This window comes from Cricetulus griseus (genome assembly GCF_003668045.3).
Source record: "Cricetulus griseus strain 17A/GY chromosome 1 unlocalized genomic scaffold, alternate assembly CriGri-PICRH-1.0 chr1_0, whole genome shotgun sequence".
NCBI lineage: Eukaryota > Metazoa > Chordata > Mammalia > Rodentia > Cricetidae > Cricetulus > Cricetulus griseus.
The window spans coordinates 239,420,084-239,442,023 of NW_023276806.1; the positions used below are offsets into that span (position 1 = coordinate 239,420,084).

The 21,940-nt window shown below is 41.3% G+C and overlaps 1 protein-coding gene across 1 annotated transcript in view; it reads right to left on the reverse strand.

Moving 5' to 3' along the window:
- LOC118239332 (palladin-like) overlaps nt 1-21,940 on the reverse strand; it is a 246,941-nt gene that overhangs the window by 18,365 nt on the left and 206,636 nt on the right. The window contains exons 3-8 of the mRNA XM_035451444.1: nt 20,389-20,567; nt 11,294-11,360; nt 9,673-9,778; nt 7,283-7,357; nt 1,572-1,713; nt 625-648 (exon numbers count right to left, since the gene is read on the reverse strand). Coding sequence (XP_035307335.1) covers nt 625-648; nt 1,572-1,713; nt 7,283-7,357; nt 9,673-9,778; nt 11,294-11,360; nt 20,389-20,567 — 593 coding nt within the window. The remainder of the gene's footprint in view (nt 1-624; nt 649-1,571; nt 1,714-7,282; nt 7,358-9,672; nt 9,779-11,293; nt 11,361-20,388; nt 20,568-21,940) is intronic.

The window sequence follows — 21,940 nt, forward strand, 5'->3', positions numbered from 1 at the left end:
TGCAAATTTTGGGTTCACGGGGAGTCATATATATATACAAGAAGTCAAAGGCAGAGGAACAGTTGGCCCCCACACTCCTGGATCACAGAGCACTTGGGTGAGGTCAGATGACCTGGCAATGAAAGAGATCCCAGGGCATGGTGACTTTCCTGAAGCTTGTAGAACAGTAAAAGTTTACAGCTTTAGCACACAGATGAGAGATGCCTGAGGTCTCACACTGTCTTGTCTTTGGGCTCACAGGCACTTTCTAAACTGTGGACTTCTTGAAGTTGGGGTTTTGGTCAGCAAATTCTACAACAAATTTCTGTTTTCTACTGGAATTTTAGAAAGGTTTCCTTTTGGGCCATGAGTCAAGTTAGACTTTTGGGTATAAAACACTATATTTCAAGAAGCCTTACATCACCAAGCCCAACTTTCTTGTCTGAGCAGCATGTTTTACTAATAAAGATGATGAGGATTGCAGTGCACAGACCCCATGATAAAGAAGACATTGTTTTGAAGACGGTTTCATGTTTCTAAGGAATTGCAAACACATCATTCTGTGTGGTGTGTGGCTTTAAAATAGAAACAAAGACCTACTGAAACTTCAAAATTACCTTACCCCCAACAGGAGAAAATGCTTACCGGGTTCAGCTGTTGATCTAGGTTCTGTTAGCATGAGAAAAGAAAAAAAAATGGGACAAGTATTAGAACAGGGTCTGGGGATAATTAACCTACTGCTTTGTTTTGCTTTGCTCCCATTGCTTTGGCTAGCCCATGTGTGCGGAAACGGTGAGGGCCACCTCTACACAGGACAGAGTGGAGGCGGCAGCCACTCGGTTTACATTTCCATAATACAGAAACACTGTGCACTGGGAAGTGTAAGACAATGTAGTTCCAGACAGGCTTCCGACTTGTGAGCCTCTTAAAATGATTCGTCCAATTATTCGAGCATGTGGGAATTTTTGTTCTAAAGAAAAGATCTACAGATGCCTTCCACTTCAAAGCGGCTGCTGTCATTCCCCCCCCCCCAATAAAAATGAGACCAATTCTTTTGTGTATTCACAAGTAGCATTTTGGAAGGGGTTGTGGAAGGGCAAGTTCCAGCATTGACTGCCAACTCTACAAACATCTTGTGCAAAAAAGAGCATCTACTCTGGGCCTCTTTACTGCAGGCAGTGTCATCCCATCTAACAATGAAGGGACAGTTTGAAGGCATTGTTTTAGAGGAATAGGCATTTCTTTTAGGCACTCCAGTTGACAAACAGCAGAACACCATGTGCTCAACACTGTGTGACCAACAGTAGTTGCAGAATGAAGTCGATATGGAAGGCTGACGCTAGAAAATCAACATTCACATTGGTGTTTTCATCAGCAGTGGAACAATTACAGAGGTCCCTTTGATCCCACATTACAAGGTGTTGTGTGTGTGTTGGGGAGGGTTAGTCACACAGATTAACCTCCTCTCTGCAAAATTATAACTGGCTAGTCTCATCCCACTTCAAAAATACAAAACAGCTCCTCTAAGTTGAGTTCTTGTGAAACCAGTGACAATCAAAGTGAAATTTGGGAGAATGGACACCTCTTCTTACTTTTCTGAAGAATTCTGAAGTCTGGAGAGTCTTGGATCTCACTCCCTTGCCGGAACCACTGGACCTGCATTGGGGGTGCTCCTCTGACTCGGCATTCCAGGACAACCACCTGGCCCTCGGAGGCTGCTGTGTTCTGTAGTTCCTGAAATTCAAGAAGCCAGTGGCCCTCCTCAGACTTCACGCCTCTATAAACAGTCTCACAATAGAGAAGAAAGCTCCCAAACCTTAGACAAAACCCCAAACACAGAGGAACAAAACCTCCACAAGATGGTTGTCAGAAAATGATCACTTTGGACTCTGGAGAGGATGAACACCTCGGCGTCCACTGGTCGCCAGCTTTTCATGATCTCCGGGTCATGAGATTAGTTAAGTTTACCTTAAGGCTTGTGGCAGCTTTTTGGCTGTTTGCAGATTTGCACTGACCTGGCTTCTTATTTGTGGAATTTAATGTACCAGCTGCCCCTCTCCTTTATCTCTACATTGAATGGTAAGCTAGGGGAATGTAAGGCTCTCAAACATTATATTCCAAATGACAGCAGACTCTTAGGGAAGCCAGATAAGAGAAAAAAAGACAAGTATTTGTTTTGGCAGGTCCCACCCTTTCATGTACTCCCCACCACCTCTGCCTGACCAGTTTCCTGTGTCCAGTTTATGAAGCTTTGACATTTTCTCATTTCAAGATTCTGCATCAAATCATGAAACTCGAAGCATGTCGTCCTTATTGACCTTCCTTTCTGCCTCCCTTGTAACTGCCTTGTTACCCTTACCCCACTCCAAATGTAGACTAATAAATTTTTATGATGCCAAAGATAAATTAACTTAACTTTATGGAGGCAAAAGAGGTGAAGTTTTTGTGCTTGTTATTAAAGGCCGGAACATTAAAAATTCCCTTACATATGTCCTCTCTCTACTCTCCCTCTCCAAGATTAACTAGTCATAGGGGCTATTTACACATGCAGACTATTTGAGAATTTGACTAGACTGTTAGACACCTTATAACGTGTGTAGGATCTTTTGCAATAATTAAGTCATGATAAAAAAAAGTACCTGTAAACAAGCTAATGCACAGAATTCACTAGGAAGTGTGTGGACTTTGAGCATGTTTGTTTTGTTTTGTTTGAAGGGTCTGGGGAGTAACAGCTAGTCACAAATCTTACGGCAAATGGAGAAAAAAATGCCTCAGGAAATGTCCTGTTGGATATGTGTTAAAGTGCTGGCTGTGGCTATTCTAAAAGCCTACCATGTTTTCCAATGAATTGTTAAAGTTTAAGGAAAGTATCTTGTTTGGGCAGTTAATGAATATATATATATATATATTCATATTGAAAAGTTAAGGTTATCAACAATTGGAGTTGCAGCTTAGATGCTAGAGAGCTTACTCACTGTGCACGAAATCTCAAGTTTGATCTTTAACACCAAAGAAAATCTAGGGGTAGTTGCTTATGATTTTAATCTTAACAATCCAGACAGATGTGAAACTGAACAATCAGAAGTTTAAAGATATTCTTAGCTATATTGTGAATTTGAGGCTATCCTGGGCTACTTCTGACTAGAAAAAAATTATTAATGATTGAATTACTTTCTCCATTTGTATTTCTAAGTGTAGAAAATAGATGGTTTTAAATGTCTTTTCATTTTTTACTGTATTTGTTTGTTCACTGTGTGTGGGATTGGGGTATGTAAGTGCCAGAGGACAACTTGCATTGGTTCTCTCCTTCTAACATGTGGGTCCCAGGGAAATGAACCCAGGCTTGGTGAAAGTGCCTTTATCACATGAGACATCTTGCTGGCTTTTAAGTAAATGTTTTGTAGTTTATGATTGTAGCCAGAGATGAGTTAATTTAGGGTTTCAAAGCACAGTGTGCGGTCCAGCTTCTACAGGCCAATCTATGAAATGGTTCCAGCAAGCCATTTCTGGTACATAACAAATGACACCCAAATATTTTTCATGCTTGGGCTTTTAGGCATCAAAGGAGATTAGATTTATTCCTAAAATTATGTGGCTTTTTTTTCTTTTGTCATGTTTGAAAGCAAGAGTGTAGCAAATGAGTGGATGCTTAGAGACAAAGGCAGGAATCTGATTGCTCCTGGAGTTTGGTTACAGTTTACCCTTTCCTGTAAACACACACACACACACACACACACACACACACACACACACACACACACACACACACACACACACAGAGGCACACACACACACACACACACACACACACACACACACACACACACACACCCTCATTGATAATTAAGCCCAGTAAACCCTTAAGACAACCTTCAGCAACATAAGCAGAAGCCCTCACAATGATGAGAATCAACTTTCAGAGGCTTGCTTAACTGCCTGGAGGATCATTCAGTGTAGCATCTGGGAAGGTTGGATGTTTTAGGATCCATATAAAGACCGCTCATTACAGATCATGCTCACTTGGCATTGCGATTCCTTGGAAGGGTCCAAGGGAAGAAAAGGCCTCTGGAATAGCCTTCCTGTGAACATCTCTATTGCCACAGTCTCACAGTCCTTACCAGCTCTGCTGTGGGAGCCAACCCTACTATTCTGTAGGACTTCCAAGCAGGGATGTTGGGAGCCTTTAGAGGAACACGAGGAAAAAGATGGAGGCGCCCTTGGACAGGAAGAGCCCACCTGCCATGCATTGTCACCACCAGGCACAAGAGGAATGCCAGAGAAAGGGTTCAGGGTGATGAGTCCAAGGGTCATCTGAGTTAAGAGCTGGTGCAGCATCATTGTCTAAACTTGCTGCACTACACCTGGCCTAAAGAGGATGCTGCAGGCCAGAGGGAAGCTGCCTAATGGGCAAAGGAGAAAGCACATGCAGGGAAGAGGAGAATCCTGCCAAAAGCAGGCATGCTACACCCAACACAGGGGCCGGGGGCACGGATGCACACATTACTTCCACACACACTGTCTTTGATTTCTTAAAAACCAACACACATTAAGAACTATTTTCCAGCCATGTTGTTAGTCCATAGAACACTTTGTGATTTGATTTATGTGGTGGTGGTGAAAGAATGACTATTAACAGTGTCTGTGTCCTAGTAGTTGGACTACGATGGAGGAATCTGAGGTTTCAGTTCTAGATTTCTGAAGATCCTCTTGGTGTCCAGGAGGAGTCAGTAACATTTACAGATGCCAGGCCATGATAGAGGAAACTTTTGACCTTGTGGTGGGGGACAACAAAATGGTACATCCATGTTTCCTTGATCTGCTTAAATGAAGAGTCATGCAAATGTTGGGCATAGTGGTGCATGTTTGGAAGCTCAGCATTGAGAAAAACTGGGTCAGGAAGAGGGTGAGTAGGAGGCTAGCCTGATGAACAGTCTTTCAGAGAAGCCCTTGAGCTGTCTGTGAAAAACTTAACACTTCCTATTGGCTGTGAGTGTCCTCCCATCTAAGTGGGCCCTGCTCAGAGCATCGGAGGAAAATGTCACCAGCTGTTACAGACTTAAGTTTGTTAGGGTCTTAAAAAACTTCCTTTGCCTTTACTGTTGCTAGCTTTTTTTGGAGTGGGTTTCAACCATTAGCATGTGTTTTCTGTGCTTCCTGGAAATGGTGAGTGTTTAGGAAGAGGTTTTATTGAGCATGGATTGCCTACATGAAGGTAATAAAGAAACTTTAGCTGTGACCTTACAGGCATTCCTTCTCCTGGCTCTCTTTCTTTCTTGATGCAGGTTCACACTCCACAGTCAAGGCTGGCCTTGAACTCACAGCAGTCCTTTTGCTGCAGCCATTCCCATCCGAGGGCAGGTATGACCGGGGTGGGAGATTGGGGGTTGGGGAGGTGAGGAGGTAGGGCCACTCAGGCTTCCTCTATAGATATTATAGATTTGTTTAGTCATTTATCTTCAGCTTACTTGGAATATTTTTTGTGATCAGTGTGGAGTCCAATTTAAAAAATTTTAAATCCTACTGAAGAATTCATTGTGTCCCCAAGTGATCTTTACGTTCCTACAGTTACTGAAATATCTCTGTTTTGGTGCTGTTCTAACTACTCAGCAATTTGATGAGACTTGTGTTTTTATCTAAAAGAGTTTTGGATTTAATATATATTAAATTATTAATATGGAATGTTTGCAATACATGGGGAAATCTTGTGCATAAGACCTCTCCTAGTTAGTTAGCTTCTACTATCTACTTGGCACAGCCTGAAATTACCCCAGTGAGTTTCAGATGAGGGATTGCCTCCATCAGACTGTTGTGTGGGGCCAGCCAGTGTGGCCTTTGATTGATAACTAATTGATGCAGAAGGGGTCCCAGCCCACTGTGAGTGGTACCATCCCCTCCTAAGGGGTTTTGGACTCTATAAGAAAGCTAATTGAGCAGAAACTAGGGAGCTAGCCAGTAAGGAGAAACAATCCTTTGGTTTCTACTTCGAGTTCTTGCTCTCACATCCCTCAGGGATGGATCAGGACCTAGAAGGGAAGGTCAAATAAACCCTTTCTTCCCCAGGTTGCTTTTAGTCATGGTGTTTATCACAGCAACAGAAAGCACACTAAGTCAAGACACAAGCACACATGAAATTCATTAATGTTTCCTAAATGCCTCATACATGCATCCCAAGGAAACTTTAGTATACTCCTCCCTTGACTGAGACTTAGCACATGAGGCCAACTGTAAGATTTTTCCACTCAAGGCTTTGGTCAATGTTCAAAGTTTTAGCTTTTAAAACATTTCAGATTAGGGCTACTCAACCTTTATTATAACTATCATATCTTTAGGAAGCCTTGACATCTAATAGGACAAAGCCTCTTCTTCCCTAACACTGCCCTGTTTATTTCTTCAGTAGGACACCCAGGCTTCTTGTAGCCACACACACACACACACACACACACACACACACACACACACACACACACACACCCCTTATAACTCTGAGAACCAGGTTGCTAAATTCTATATCAAATAAATGGATAGAAAAAAAACAAGGAACATATTGGGAGTTTAGCTAAATTTACATTAACTATATCTGGGGACAAAGGACTTCATTAATCTTTTGACATAAAAAGGGCCCATCTTTCCTCTTATTTGGTCTTTTAAGATGTCTTTTAATTAAGTTTTAGACTTTCCCCCAAAAAACAAAAAGTAAGAAAAAAATACACATGGACTGGTTGCTGACTCCTGCAGTTGTCCAACAATGGGAGACTCATTCAGTTTGGCAATGCAGATTACCAACTTAAGCTAAATAGAAAATTAGGTTTTTTGTTTCTTTATTTGCCTGCTTGATTATTTGTATTTTTTCCTTTAAAGCTTCCCAATCTTTCAAGAAATTACATTGGGAGAAAAAAAAACTGATTAATTCTTGGGAATCACAGTGCAGACCAGTCCTGGCCTCAAACTCTTAAAAACCCTTCCACCTCTGCCTCCAACTGCTGGGACTACAGTCATATGCCCAATTATAAAGAAAGAAAAAATTAAATAATAAATTATATCTTATTATTTATATATCTCTTGGCTTTCTCACTAGACAGATACCTGTTTTTACCTGCTCACAGTCATCTTTCTCAAACCTTGCATAAGAAAATAGTCACACAGTCATTATTCAACTAATACCTTCCTATCCCCTACGGTAACTATGATGATCTGCCTATTAATATCTTCATTTCAAACCTTAAAGGCTGCTCCATAAAGTCACATGTGAATGAAATTTAAGGACTAAAGCAAACATGGAGAATGAGACTTCCAGATGTCAGACCTTAGTGAAAACAGGAAGAAGACAGCCCATGGTGGCTCCATCAGGTCGGCAGAGATACGAAGTCGGACTGTGAACCTGAAAGAGTAGAGACACATGGATCAGATTCTCAATATATAAATCTCTGAAAAGATGGACTAAAGAAGCCTTTCATTATGGGGGTTGCTCCACTTGAATGAGTAGCGTGTATGGAAAGTATCGCCATACATCAGCTGCTAGGCTACTCTTACAGCAGACATTGTCCTGCTCCCTCATTTCACATCTGTTACTCTTCTCTGTTCAAAAGGATATTGGAGGTAAGAGTTCCATGGGTCCTGGGGGAATTTGAGAGCTTTTAAATGCTATTACCAAATGGATTTCTGTGTGTGGGACTTCCACAGGGGTCTGGTTAGACGTTCTCACAGACACTATATTTTATTTTAAAATACAGCCTGGATTCATTGAATCAAAAGGATAAGCTATTGGCAATGAAGGGCAAAGTAAATTATGGAAACTCTACCTGTCTTATTTTTAATGTGAACTCTTTCAATAAAGGAGGATAGAAAATATGGGGGAAAGAAATGAAACTCATTTACTGCTGTGTAAAAAGCTCAAGATACTGAAAAGGTTACTGAATAGCATTCATCTCAGGGGAAGCAAAAGCATTCAGAATTGTGAATGGAAAATGAAAAGTAGTGAATGAAAATTTGTGTGTGTGTGTGTGTGTGTGTGTGTCTGGACTTATCACTTATAGATTGATAGCAGTCTGATACCCTGTGTCTGAATAAACCACAGGACATCACAGTATTGTGGAGATATGACGGCAGTGACAGACCTTATTCATTGTCCCTGAAAGACTTCTTACTGGCTTGTCATTTGGGAGGTCTGTGTCTCACCTTTCACTCCCTGACATCCAAAGGATATATGGACACATTTATAGTATTGTTCCATGTCAGACATCATTGTAAATGTCATATGGAGACCAACTTAGAGACTCTTCATAACACTGCAGAGAGACTGTTGGCAATACAATCTCCACTCTGCAGATGAAGGAATTAGGCACAGAGAGGTTGTGCTATTTACTCAAAAGTCCCTTTAGTAAGAGCTGGGATTCGAACCCAGGCACTCTGGCTCCTAGGTGATGAACTTTCTCATGCTCTGCCAGGAGGAAATGATGAGCACCTCCTTGTCACATCTGCAAACTAGGATGCATTACTCAGTGTTCCTGTAGAAATAAAACCAATATACTCTGTATACAATGATAGTGCATGAGTCTACTCGTCAATGGATGTCTTTCTATTCTGTATTTCCCAATGAATTTGGCCACATTGAGAAGTATCTTGGGCTCTCCCCAGACAAGTCTATAAACTGGGAAGGAGTGTGATTGATGACTTCTTTCTGCTATGAAATGTTTAGCACAGAGCTTAGCACCCAAATAAAACTCTGGTCAATATTTAAAAGTCAAGCTCTTGAACAAAAACTACCCATGGATTTGACCAGAGATAATTTTTACAAAAGTCACTCTTGTTCAGTGATTTAAAGGAGCCATCTATTGTATCTGCCATTTCTGGGTCACTTACTCCTGTTGATTCTTTTCAAGTTTATGACCACAAATGTCTTTTCTCTACTGATTCCATATTCGACATGTTACAAGGTATGTGTGGCATGCAGTAGTTAATTATAGGTAATATTATGGGTAATAAAGGCTGATGGAAGACATGGGGATACACATGAGACAAATCACTTCACTAGAGATGGATTTACCAAGAGAGTTAGGGAAGCCTCTTATCACATCAATTATTTAGATACATTTCTTTCCTTTCTTTCTTTCTTTCTTTCTTTCTTTCTTTCTTTCTTTCTTTCTTTACACTTAAAAACAATGCTGATGGTGTTTGCAAAGTAAACTCACCACAGTGGCTTCCCAGTAATTAATTGTTCTTTCTTTGATAAAGCAGTCTTGTACTGACATTAAGCCAATATTTTACAACAGTATAGTGAAGTCAAAGGTTAGACTTGTTTTTTTCTAAACCATACTGTTTGGTCTTCAGAGACCAGAAAAGTTCCTGCTGATATGTGTACTTTACCTGGTTTCTCTAAATAAGCTAATGACATAAGCTAGCTAGATGGAAGGACAGAGAGGGCATACACTGGAGGACGGTCAAACAGAAAAGGCAGACTCCATCATCCTTTCAGAGCTATGTGAATGTAACTATTGACTTACTGTGTGCTTCTGATTACAGATTATTCTTAATGAACTAAAATGAGACCATTAACCACAGGTTTTTCTTTCTTTGATTGTATTTTGACTCGGAAAATATTGCAAGGGAATGTGTCAGTTAGATTCAAAGTCCTCTGCTTAAAACAGAGCAGCCTGCTCTGCAGCTCAGCTCCTTGCAGGCTCAAGGCACAATTACCTGTTGCACAGGCACAGATAAGGGCTGAATCACAGCTGTGGTCACTCCTGTCTTGGGAGATGAGGATCCTATTGTCAAGGAAACAGAAGTCGTTTTCTTTTGAGCTCTGCGAAATAGAGAAGTGTTAGATTTATTTATTTTTTTTTAAATCAACAATTGGTTTTTAAGATAACTCTACAGAAGACCTGGATTTATTTTTTGTAGACTCAGTCTACTTCTATTAAAATTTGTTTCAGAAGTTGTAATTCATTAAATCAGCTAGCCTGCCAAAAGAGCTGCGTGGTCAGTGCAGGGATAGAATGGACTTTAATAAACACACAGATGAAAGAAAAGTAGCCAGAGACAGCTCACATGGATAAAGATGTTTAAGGTATTATCCTTAAAAAATCTCAAGAGAAAATAAAAACTGGGAAAGCTCCAGTCTTTATCAGTAGGCAAATATTTGACATCTTTACCATTAGGGTCCTATATTTAACTCAGTTTTAGTGTTTATTGTAGGGCTAGCAGCTGTCTTTTGTGCTGGCTTCTAATTTTGTTGAGAGTAGCTTGGAATTTCTGTCTTTGTGCTCAGAGTTTTAGTGAGGTGGAAGGGAATCATCTAGAGGAGTCACATTCCAGGCTCTTGGTGGCCCAGAGGGTTTGTGAAGTCTTAACTTGAACTCTAACTTCTATCAGGACAGGTAAAGTCGACAACAGCACATGCTCCTTCAACATCTGACGTTATCTGATGTTGAATGGACATGACTTTTCAAATTATACATGATTATTTTATTATTGCAATAGTCTTTTTTTTTTCTGAGACAGGGTTTCTCTGTGGCTTCGGAGTCTTGTCCTGGAACTAGCTCTTGTGGACCAGACTGGTCTCGAACTTGCAGAGATCCACCTGCTTCTGCCTCCAGAGTGCTGGGATTAAAGGCGTGCACCACCACTGCCCGGCTATTGCAATAGTCTTACAATACAGTATTTGCATTAATGAGTAAGGACCTAATCAGGGAAATTATCGTGTGTGTGTGTGTGTGTGCGCGTATACATATATATGTACATATATATATACATATATGTATATTACTGTTATGTATTTACCAGCAAATTAAAACATTTGTTAGCACTTCTCAGCATTAATGGAGCTTTTTCCCGAACTCAGGTAGGCTTGAATATGCTTTTGGAAAATAAAGGAGACTGACATTTTAATAGTAACCCACATCTCTGAAAGGATAAGCAAATTCTGGCCTTTTCAGATACAAGGTATAACTAGCAAAAGATTTTTAAATAAAAGAAAATCAATTGCTGGCCCAAATGGACATTTTTTGATCCTCATTACACCTTAGCAGTAGCCTAACTGGTTTTACTCTCAGTGTGACTAGTCTTGTCATTTACTTACAATCAGTGCACTGGTTGTCTCAGAAGCTAACTCAGCACTTGGCTCAATTTTGGCATACTCATGATGAAATACAGGCTCCCACCATGTCAACTCATGTGAAGTCATTGTGTTCCAGTGCAAACACTCCATCTCTGATGGACATAACTTGACCTTTCCCAGCCCAGCACACCTGACTTCAAAACCCAAACAGCGTTACCCTTCCTTGTCTCAAGGACCATCAGGGGACTCGACGACACTCACTGTGGCATAGCTCCAGCTTTTGATATGAAAGGTAAGCTTTCACTGTCAGAGTCCGTTGAACTGGCCCCTGGGAAGACATTAAAAATCATGACACACTTAGGCTGTGGGAGGTATCAGCATCTAGAAGAATTCCAGAGAGTAATGGTCTTCATTTGTAAATAGTAACATGCAATGTCTTATTTGTGCTACAAATACCCATGGAAGTTGAGGATGATTCAGTGTCAAACAATTTTTAGTGTTTCTTCAGAAAATAAACTTTTAAAAGTACTATTAATAGCTTGCTTCAGACCACAGTGCTTGCAATGTTGGGTTTATTATTAGCTTTAGCTCTTATCACGTTGGCCATCTCAAGCCATCCTTTCACGTGGCTAGAAAACTATGAGACAAATGTGAGTGTCTTTGTGGAAAACTGCGCCCGTGGTTTTAAACTTTAACCCTGGGACATCACACGGTGTGGACTGCCAATATCTTCCCCACTCACTCATCAATCAGAAGCAGCTTCCTAATTCTTCATGTGAGTGCGACAGCGGCCTCACTACCAAGTTAATAGGCTCTCTCGTCTTTGGATCACACCCTCCCAAACTCATTTTGTGCCCGAATTAAGGGTCAACTGTTGTAATTTTAGCTTAAGTTAAACTGTACTTGATTTTTAAAAGCAGTTTGTTTTGTGTGCGTGTGAGTGTTGTAGTACTTGCCGCTGAGTGTGTGTGTATTCATATCCATGCCCATGTGCCTAAGTGGAGACCAGCTAAGGGTGTTGACTCCTCTTCTGTTGGTGTCTGCCTTATTGCCTCGAGACAGAGTTTCTCCCTGACCTGGATGCTCACTGTTTCAGTTATGCTGTTCAACAAGTCAGTCCACTTGTCTCCATCCCTCAGTACTAGGGTTTCTGATACTCAGCCATTTATGGCTTTTTACATGGGGGTTAGGGATTCATTCTTAGGTCTATGCAGCAAGCAATCTTCTCCACTGAGCCATCTCCCCAGCCCATGCACTCAAAGTATTTAAATATTTACTTTGGTGTGTGTGTGTGTGTGTGTGTGTGTGTGTGTGTGTGTGTGTGTGTGTGTGTGAGCCTGCGCATTCTAGTGCATGATATGTACTTCATATGTGCCTGTGCCTGTGGCAGTCAGAGGACAACATTCAAAGTTAGTTCTGTCTTGACAATCTTATTGGATCTTATCTGCCAGTATACTAAACCATCTCACCACCCTCAAGTTTCAATGCCTACCTATTTGGTATCAAGGGATTTTAAGTAGCGGATTTAAATTTCTGATGTCTCTTTTGTAATAAAAATTTCATTGGGGGTATTCAAATTATCTTTCAGTCCATGCTTATATGACCAAAATAGATGTCATGCATGGATATTGCCAAATAATTAATGAAAATATACTTAAAATGTAATAAAATTTATATTATTTTAAAATTAAAAATTTAAATAAAAAATTTAATATTTTAAAAATTTAAAAATATAGTGAAAATATATTTTAAAAATAATCATGAAGCACAGAATTGTGTAAATTATGTGAAGGTCAGTGGGTGATCTCCTTGGCACTAATTGATACATACTTGGCATATGTTTTTCAGTTTATTATATGGACACACAGAATTTGTGTACACAGGCAGACAAATGGATCCATTCTCAATAAACGTCACATACACTACTTTTGCTCATCAGCACATATAGAACATCTATGTGCATGCAATTCTCTTGGATGACTGTTTGAATTCCCTCCCATTCCTCTATTGCAGTAAGTCTTCCAGGTCTTTTGTTGACCTTGAAAACAGTCCTGCTGAGGTAACTCTGTTGGAATGTTTGTTCTGTCCCTTTCTACTTCCTCACCTGGCTCTGGTATGGCCACAAAGGCTCCTGTCTTTCTCTTTCTTCCCCTCCCAAATCCATCCTTCTCTTATGTCAGATTAAGTTTTCCTAGCATGCAGCTTTCCTGATAAGGCACAAGAAGATGTCTGAGTCTACATGAGAACTCCTCATATCTGACATATCTGATGTCGTGATTTCTTTGCCAGAAGTTCTGGTATTGGCAAGTCAGAGAACCTGACCTACAGAATTGAACGCACTCTTTGGCCAACACTGCTTAGGCAGCTGGGATGGGGTCCCAAAGAAATCCAGCATATACACAAACCCTTGTAGAGCCCTGATCTTGTGAGCATACAGACAGAGGAGTGAGAACGAAATACCTTATATGGCAAAATGGGGAAAAGACAAAGCAGGGGCCGGGTGTGGGCGGTGAGAGGAATGGGGTGGGCTTGCATTTCCAAGGAGGGGACAAGACGAGGAAGGATCCAAAGGATGAAGGGGAGGGAGAGGGCGGTTTGCCTGGCTAGGCCAGGTTTCAGTTTCCTTGTGTCTGCCGTTCCGCTGCTCTCTTTCCTAGGAGGCACACTCGTACACACTCACTCTTCTGTCATCTTGCCATCTTCTCTGGATTCTCAGTGCTCTTGTTTACACCATGCAATACACCTGTCCTTTCTGCTGGAAAATTACCAGTCCTCTGGGAACTGAGGCCAGGTGAAGAAAGGAAGTGCCAAATTGTGAATATTTACTATTTACTCAACAGCCAGCTTAGCTCGTAGCATCATTGGATTATTATTTCTCATTAGAACTTCACCAACAAGCAAGTTACATCCGGTTTATAGGCAGGAAGACATAAGAACCAAGCCGGTAGGTAAGCTCCCAGAGGTGGTGGTGGGCTTCACTCTTGTTCTGAATGCCCTCTGCTCACTCCGTGACCTTCTAGGCTGTGTATATCTGGATTCCTCAGAGGGCTTATTTCCATGCTTGCCCGGAGCTGGCCTTTAGCCTCTGCCAGAATGAGGGCATGCGGTTAGGGAATTGCAAGACTTGTTTGGGGACAGGGAGTGGACTGTGCAAAGAAGAGGCAGCTTGCTGGCCAAGCAGCAGTTGAGCCCAGTTAGATACATAAGGCAGGGTTCGAGACTAGAGCTCAAGGGCCTAGAGTTTGTTGGCAGAACACTGAGGATGGTGGTGGGAACGGAATTGCAGGATTAGCGGGGGTGGGGATGGGGGTGGGGGTGGGGGAGGTGAGGTGTTGCATAGAAAAAAAAAAGGCAAAGCACGTGGAAGCCACAGAAGCAAGCTTCAGAGGGGGAGGAAGCTCTCACTGTGATGTGGAGGTGGGCGGGGCTAAGCAGGGGAAGCCCCAGGAATGGCTGTTATCAGCATGGGCTGGGCTATTCTTAATTGGAATCGTAAAACCGTAAAACCTCTGTGACCAGAGCAAAGTCCTCGGGGATATGGTCCCAGGCAGCCGCAGAGTGGTCAGAAATGTGGGGGAGAAGCAGCAATTCTTACCTGACTCCAAACATTCCTAGCATGTAAAAAAATATGATAATTCTCTTCTGATTCCTATTTTAAAAGACATTCTCGTTTAAGAAAATTAGTGTGTGGGGTCACAAATGTCATCATACACTTGTCGGTAAGAGGACAACTCTATAGACAATTCTCTCCATCCAATCTTTTATGCAGGTTCTAGGAATTTCCAGCCCTTTGTGGCAAGTACCTTTACGTGATGACCCATTTTGCTGGCCCCACTACAAAGTCATTCTTCCTGTGTGTGGTGGCTTACACCTCCATTTCTAGCACTTGGGAGACTGAGAGGTAGGAGAATAGCCTTGAATTTAAGGTTCATCTGGACTACTTAAGGAGTTGAGTCCCAGAATAGCTTCAACTTGTCTGATCCTATCTGAAGGAGAAGGAGGAGGAGGAGGGGAGAATGGGAGGAGGAGGAAGAGGGGGAGGAGGAGGATGGAAGGAGGAGGAGGAGGAGGAGGAGGAGGAGGAGGAGGAGGAGAAGAAGAAGAAGAAGAAGAAGAAGAAGAAGAAGAAGAAGAAGAAGAAGAAGAAGAAGAACCACCCTACAGCAGGAACAACAAAAGACTTATTCTAGGAGCAAGGCATTGTGATAAAGGACTGAAGACTTGAATCCTAGCATGGGAGGATTCTTGTGAGTTCAAGACCAGCCTGGACTACAAAAGGAAATCTTGTCTTAAAGAAAACAAAGACGGACAGACAGACTTTCTTGGGCTGTGCTATAGCACATATTCTGAGCACCTGACTAGCACATGGAAGACCCTGGGTTTGATGGTCTGAGAAAGATAGTTAAATGGTAAAACCATTAGTGTCTCTGGAGTACTTTTCCACACCTGTACAGACCTTGTGGACTGCCAATGTCACCTTGTGTCTCAGGTGCCAAAGCCACTGTGGCAGGCTGTACCAGACCAAATCCTCCCAGTGTCAGTCACTTCCTTTCCCTCACCTGAGGGCAGCTTTCCCCCTCCCCCACAAGTCTGCCTTGTGTGTTAGTGCTGATGAGAAAAGAGGAATGTTTATGATATTAATAGACACTTGGGAGGCAATAATGTAAACTAAAAAGAAACAAACCAGGTGTAAAAGGCTATTTAAAGTAAAGGACACACACAGGAAAAAACAAAACAAAACAAAACAAGAAATGGCAACATACTGAAAGTGACTATTGGGTTGGTGCTATAGAGTGTGCTCAGTATGCTGGAAGCCCTGGTTTCAGTTCCCAGCAACACATAGACACACAGAGAGAATCACAGGGCAGTTAGGCTGCACATGATTTTATTTTATTTGTGTGTGTGTGTGTGTGTGTGTGTGTGTGTGTGTGTGTGTGTGTGTGTGAGTGTGCATGTGCGCATGTATGCATGCTTTAGTCTTCAGAACAGCCAGCATCGCATGCCAGGCACCACTTCACGATCAACTTCCTCTATCCTGATTATGATCTAACTTGAAAGCACACGACCACTACTAAAGGTAGAGCAGCCCATTGCCTTTTCATAAAGGGTGAGGAAAATTATTTTAAAATATATAATATGAAGAACAGTCTAAGGTATTCTTAGACTTTTTTCATGTTCTCTTCATAAATTTTCAAATCTAGAAGAGGGTATATGTGCTTGCAAATTCATTGGATGTCAGACACTGGTGCACCACAGTGGTGTGGCATGTGGGGTTTGACCTCCTAGGAGTGGAAGGAACGTTTGTCCATGCAATATCATGGCCTACTTCCAAATCTCACTATCCAGGCTACTTAGCATTGAGAGAATACAAACCAGTGTCAAGAAGCACCTGCCTCCTTGCATTTCGCTTCTGCATTCCTGCCCAGCCTCCACATCTTCAGTGCTGACTTCCTGTCCTCTCCTCCAGATCTGCATTCTTCATACCCACAAGGTCTAGTTCAATCCAGCTTCCTTCATCCCACAATTCAGAGCCACCACCCTGGCTTCTTCAGAGTCCTTAAAGCTATACCAATCCCTATAAATCATTTTACAATGGTAGGAGAAGGGAGTGGTTAAAATTGGGATGAATTTCTTTCACATGTTTGTTTTTCCTATTTACATATTCTTGAGTTGATTTACTATCTAGCCTAGGAGGGGGCACCTTTTTTCCCTGTCCTGTACCATGCAAGCTACCTTCTCCTCCCACTTAAAGAGTTCATATCTTACTCTCCCTCTCTTGACTTAGTTTCCCCCATTGCTATGCCTTTTCATCATCATATAAACATATTCTAGCAACTCCTGCCAGAAAACGGACTGCCAATAAGCCATAACCTTGATGACCTCCTACCCTGTTCCAGATACTGCCAATGTTTCTGCTGGTGACTTGGTAAAACTTCCCAAACGACCATCTAATATCTACTACCAATTCCATAGTTGGTAAACTTTTTTCAGCAACTTTCAAATCTTGACGCCCTGACCCCCAATTCCCTCTTGCCACAATCGCCAACAATGCCCAGTGAGAGGTTTGCTCCTGGACCTCATCTGACTTCTCAGCAGAATGGACTGCTGACAAGTACCTCCTTCCTGCAGCCATTTTCCTCACGGGATGGTTAGTTTTAACTGGTAACTTGATACAATGTATTATCTGGAAGACAGTGGGAAGTTGCTTAGATCAGGTTGGTCTCTCAGCATGTCTCTGAGGGGATTGTCTTGATTATGCTAATTGATTTGGCAACAACCAGCCCACTGCAGATGGCACTATTCCCTAGGCAAGGGATCTTAGACTGCTAAGTGTAAAGAGCAAATTAAACAATATGAAGCTTGGAGGCATTCATTACTGTGTTGCCTTGACTATGGATGCCATGTGCCTAGCTGCTTCAAGTTCAAGACACTTTGCCTTTCTGGAAATAATGGACTGAAACCTGGAATTTTGAGCTAAAACAAACCCTTTCACATCTAAGTTGCATTTGTCGCCATCACCTGGCTGATGAGGTACAGGTACCTTGGATTTCCTTTGGTTCCTTCTGTTTTTCTGGTCTTCCCCACCCCAGGACCTTTACATGTGTTCCCTCTGTCTGACCCTTTCCCTGTTTTTTTTTTTCTTGCTCTTCTCTCTTGGTTTCAGGTCAAATGTCAACTCTTCAGGGTGGCTTTCCACCTGCCCACCCTATCAGCACTTGCCAGGTCTTGGATTTTAAAGGAGTGTCTTGGGTCCTTCTTCTTCATTCTCCTTCCTTCTTCCTTCTTCCTCCTCATCCTTTTATTTTCTTCTTTTGGAGTATGAGCTTCAGAATGGCTATGTGTTCACTAATGTGATTTGTGGGTTGGTACCAGTGTCTATTTCATGGTAGTTATTAAACATACACGTGAGGATGGCCAAGAAAAGTTCCCTGTGCCCTAAAAAATGCTGTAAAAGCAGAGCAGGACAAGGACCACAGCTGCCCCAGGGATAATAAGAATTTCCTTTTCATTTTTTTTTCTGGAGCAGCAAAGAAGAGGCAGATTGCCTGGGTTTGAATACTCACAGCTGAGTATTCAGGCACACACACACACACACACACACACACACACACACACACACACTCATTATTTAACCTCTTAAATTTGCTTCCTCAACTATCCACCCATAATTTACTTATTATTCTGTTATTAATATTGATATTACTATTGCATGTGCTCCTGCACATCCATGATGGCACACATGCCACAGCACGTGTGTGGAGGTCAGGGGAAAACTCTTGGGAGTCCCTTCTCCTCTGCCATGTGGGTCCCAAAATCAGGTTGTCAGGCATGACAGCAAGTGGCTCTAGCTGTTTGCTGTCTGATGGGCCCAATCAATGGGATTTAGGATATTTCCAACCAGTAGGTTTTGAAACATTCAGAAAAGGTTTTTGTTGATATTTAAAACACTACTACTACTTCTTTGCTTTTCTGATAGACATCTAGTGGCTCCTTGCTGATGTAGAATTAGCAATGCATTTGGGGCCTGAATCTAATCAATGCTGGAATTAGTGAGTGCAAACAATTCTTATTGGGAGTCTTTGTAAGACTAAGAATGTACCCGAGGTTTACTCCCTTTTCATGTCATTGTTCTCAGGGATAAATATGCACTTAAAATTTCCACTTAAAACTTTACTTTTCATCCACATTTAACAAGGTCAATGATAGGCAGTTTCTGTAGTAATTTGTTATTCTTAGGTAGATGAATCTTACTAGCTCCTTATCTTGCTTTGCCCATCTCTTTTAATCTCTTTTCAATCCATCTAAACTCATAAAAACTGATGACCAGGGCCCTAAGAAAGTTTGCTGAGTATCATGGGAAAACTGTATATAGGAAAAAAAAAATCCAATTTATTTCTAGCAAGCCTCCAAGTGAGGCATTGCATTTTTAAGGTGTTTTGAATGAGCAGAGATCATAATCTGCAAGCAGGTTTCCTTTGGTCCCCCTTACTGGGTTCAAAAATGCCACAAAAAGTTCCCTATAGAGCCAACTCATTAATGGCACTTAGAGTAACTCATTAAGAAATGAGAATTCTCTTGGACATTAAGTTTTCACTTCCGAAGCACTTTTAAATGTTTACCAGTGTGGTGGAGTGGTAAAGAGTGTGTGCTTTGAATTGGAGGAACCCTCTCAACTTTTCTGGGTCTGTTTCTCATTTGCAAAATGGAAATCAGAGAAATGCCTCAGAGGACTGAAGCTTAAAGAACTTTATCTCTCTCTCTCTCTCTGTGTGTGTGTGTGTGTGTGTGTGTGTGTGTGTGTGTGTGTGTGTGTGCTTTATAAGTGCCATATGGGTAATAGGCATTACCCAGGAACTGTTTGCTTTTCTTAAGAAGACAAGGTTGTTAGAAGTTGCTGAAAATACTTATGCAAAGTGTAAAGTTCTTCCATAAGTAAAAAGCCCTGGTTTTATGTTTTCAGTCAGGTGTAAGTGCTACTTTTAAAACTCCTTTGCTAGTTCTTGAAGGAGTTCTAGACAAGAGTTCAGACCTTGTTTTCTTTAGCTTTAGCAATGAAGAAGTATAATGTAATTAGACAAAGTAGCTGAAAACTGAAGAATAACACAGTAGAGGCCTCAAGTATTTTCATGCTTGTTGGAATTTTAGCTATTATTTTAAGAAGCAATTGATTTATATGATAGACATGAAGTTGCAGATTTAAAGGTAATCTGAAAAGTGAGTTGTCTAAAACACTTTGAGTTATTCAAAACTATTGGTACTAGTAACCAAGTTTTCCAGTTTCACAAGACTTGGTCTTGCTAAAATATGATTAATGAATGGACAGTAGAAGTATTCCATTCTCTCAAACGCTCTTATAGCACCAGGCTTTGAAGTCATCCTTACCAACACATTCGAGTCCATGTTTAATTAATGGAAATAAGGGAATCTTAGCAACAACAATGACAAAAAGCACAATACTTGAATTTAGTGAAAAGGAAAACATTTCAAAGTACTCATCACTTCTAATTCCCATTAGTAACTAACTCCCTAAATCTTTTATAACTTTGGATGATACAGTCTTTCAATTACATTTTTCATATTTCATTTACCTGAGGAGAGAAAAACTAAATTGTGTGCTTTATTTTGTAAATAAATTCAAGTTAAATGTGGCTGGGACGAAAAGGAACAAGCTGACATGTGCATCAGAACTGTTCAAGGGGACAATTCAATGTTATTTCCAGAGTTGTTCAGGAGGAATGAGATGTGACCCACACCACTGCAGCACTCTTTGCCCTGGTAAACTATATTCACAGGACTGCAGAGATGACCGAAATCCAGAAGACCATTTCCACTTCACCCTTCCACACCCTGCTTACCTTCAATGAACACCTCTGCTGATGTGGTGTCTGAGCCGCTGGGGTTTGTAGCCAGACACGTGTAACGACCTGTGTCGTCCTCAAAGGCCTCAGCAATGACCAAGGTGTGCAGCTCGTCACCGTCGCTGTGGATGTGGATGTCAGGAGTGCTGTACAGTTCCTTCCCTTCACAGAACCATCTGCAGGACAACAGACCACAGGAGTGTCAGGGTGAGGAGCACAAATAAAGCAGAGGCTAGATGCTAAGCAAGGCTTGTGTTATGCTGGAAGATGTTTACACAATAAAAGTTCTGTCAGTGTTACTCATGGAAACTGAACCTAGACTGTGAAATTAATGACTAGACTCGCCTACTCCATGAAGATTTTCTTCATAAAGCATCTTGCACATTGCATTTTAGTCACCTTAAAATAAGTGACCTTCTTGAACTTGTAAAGACTGTTTTGATTACAATATTAAGGAACTAAAACTCAAAGTGTCTTATAACGTTCTATAATGAAGGACTTCCATGATGGTTACATTTTTACCTAGTATTCTTATATAAGGAAGAGCATAAAAGGAATATAAATTTTATGCTCAAACTATCTGAAATGCTGAGGAAACATGGTTATTAAAGCAATGTCTATTGACCAGCAAGACTTCTGAGCACTGGGCAGTATAGGATCGGATGTCTTCACGTTGCTCATATTTACAGCAGTCTCTAACTGCTTTGCTCTCTTTGATGGAGAGAGAAGGAGCAACTGAGCTGTGATTCATTCTTGCTGGTTAGCACTTTCCTTTCCCAAGATGTTGTGGCAGGGGCTTAGAGCTGATTGACCGTGGTCTCTTCTCATGGTCTTTCTTCTGTTTGCCTAGCTCCTCAAACTCAACAGCATCTGGTCATTTTTACATAAAACAAAACAATATCTTCCCCTCAAACCTGCTAGTGTGGTGTGGGTTTTGTTGTTGTTGTTGTTTTTGTTTTTCTGAGGCAGGGTTTTCCTGTGTAGCTTTGGAGCCTGTCCTGGAACTAGCTGTTGTAGACCAGGCTGGTGTTGAACTCACAGAGCTCTGCCTGCCTCTGCCTCCCAAGTGCTGGAATTAAAGACATGTGCTACTGCCTGGTGTGTGAGGTGTTCATAAAGAAACATACTAGTTTAAACTGAAAAGTCCAGAGATTCTGGGAGTGTATTTTCCATTCAGCTCCTAGAAACACTAAAAAATTGGTTCTGAGTCTGATTGTAAAATTCTCTGGGCTTGGCATTCTTTTGTGAAAGTATGACAACATTGGGGACTAATCTTTTATTTGGAGTCACAGGGTGTAAATCTATCTTTAATTTGAAAACAAAGTTAGTGAAGCAAAGGCCTTTTAATTCTCAGAGCACTAACCCCAGAAGCCACATTAAAAGCCACATGCTGTTACTGACAAGAGAACAGCCTTGACTTCGGGAATTAAAGAATGTAACATGATGAGCCAACACCGTAATGTAATGTGGCTTATATCATTTGGGGGCAGCCTTTTTTTTTTTTTTTAATTCTATGTGATTGTTCTTGTCTACATAAAGTCTTGGAGAT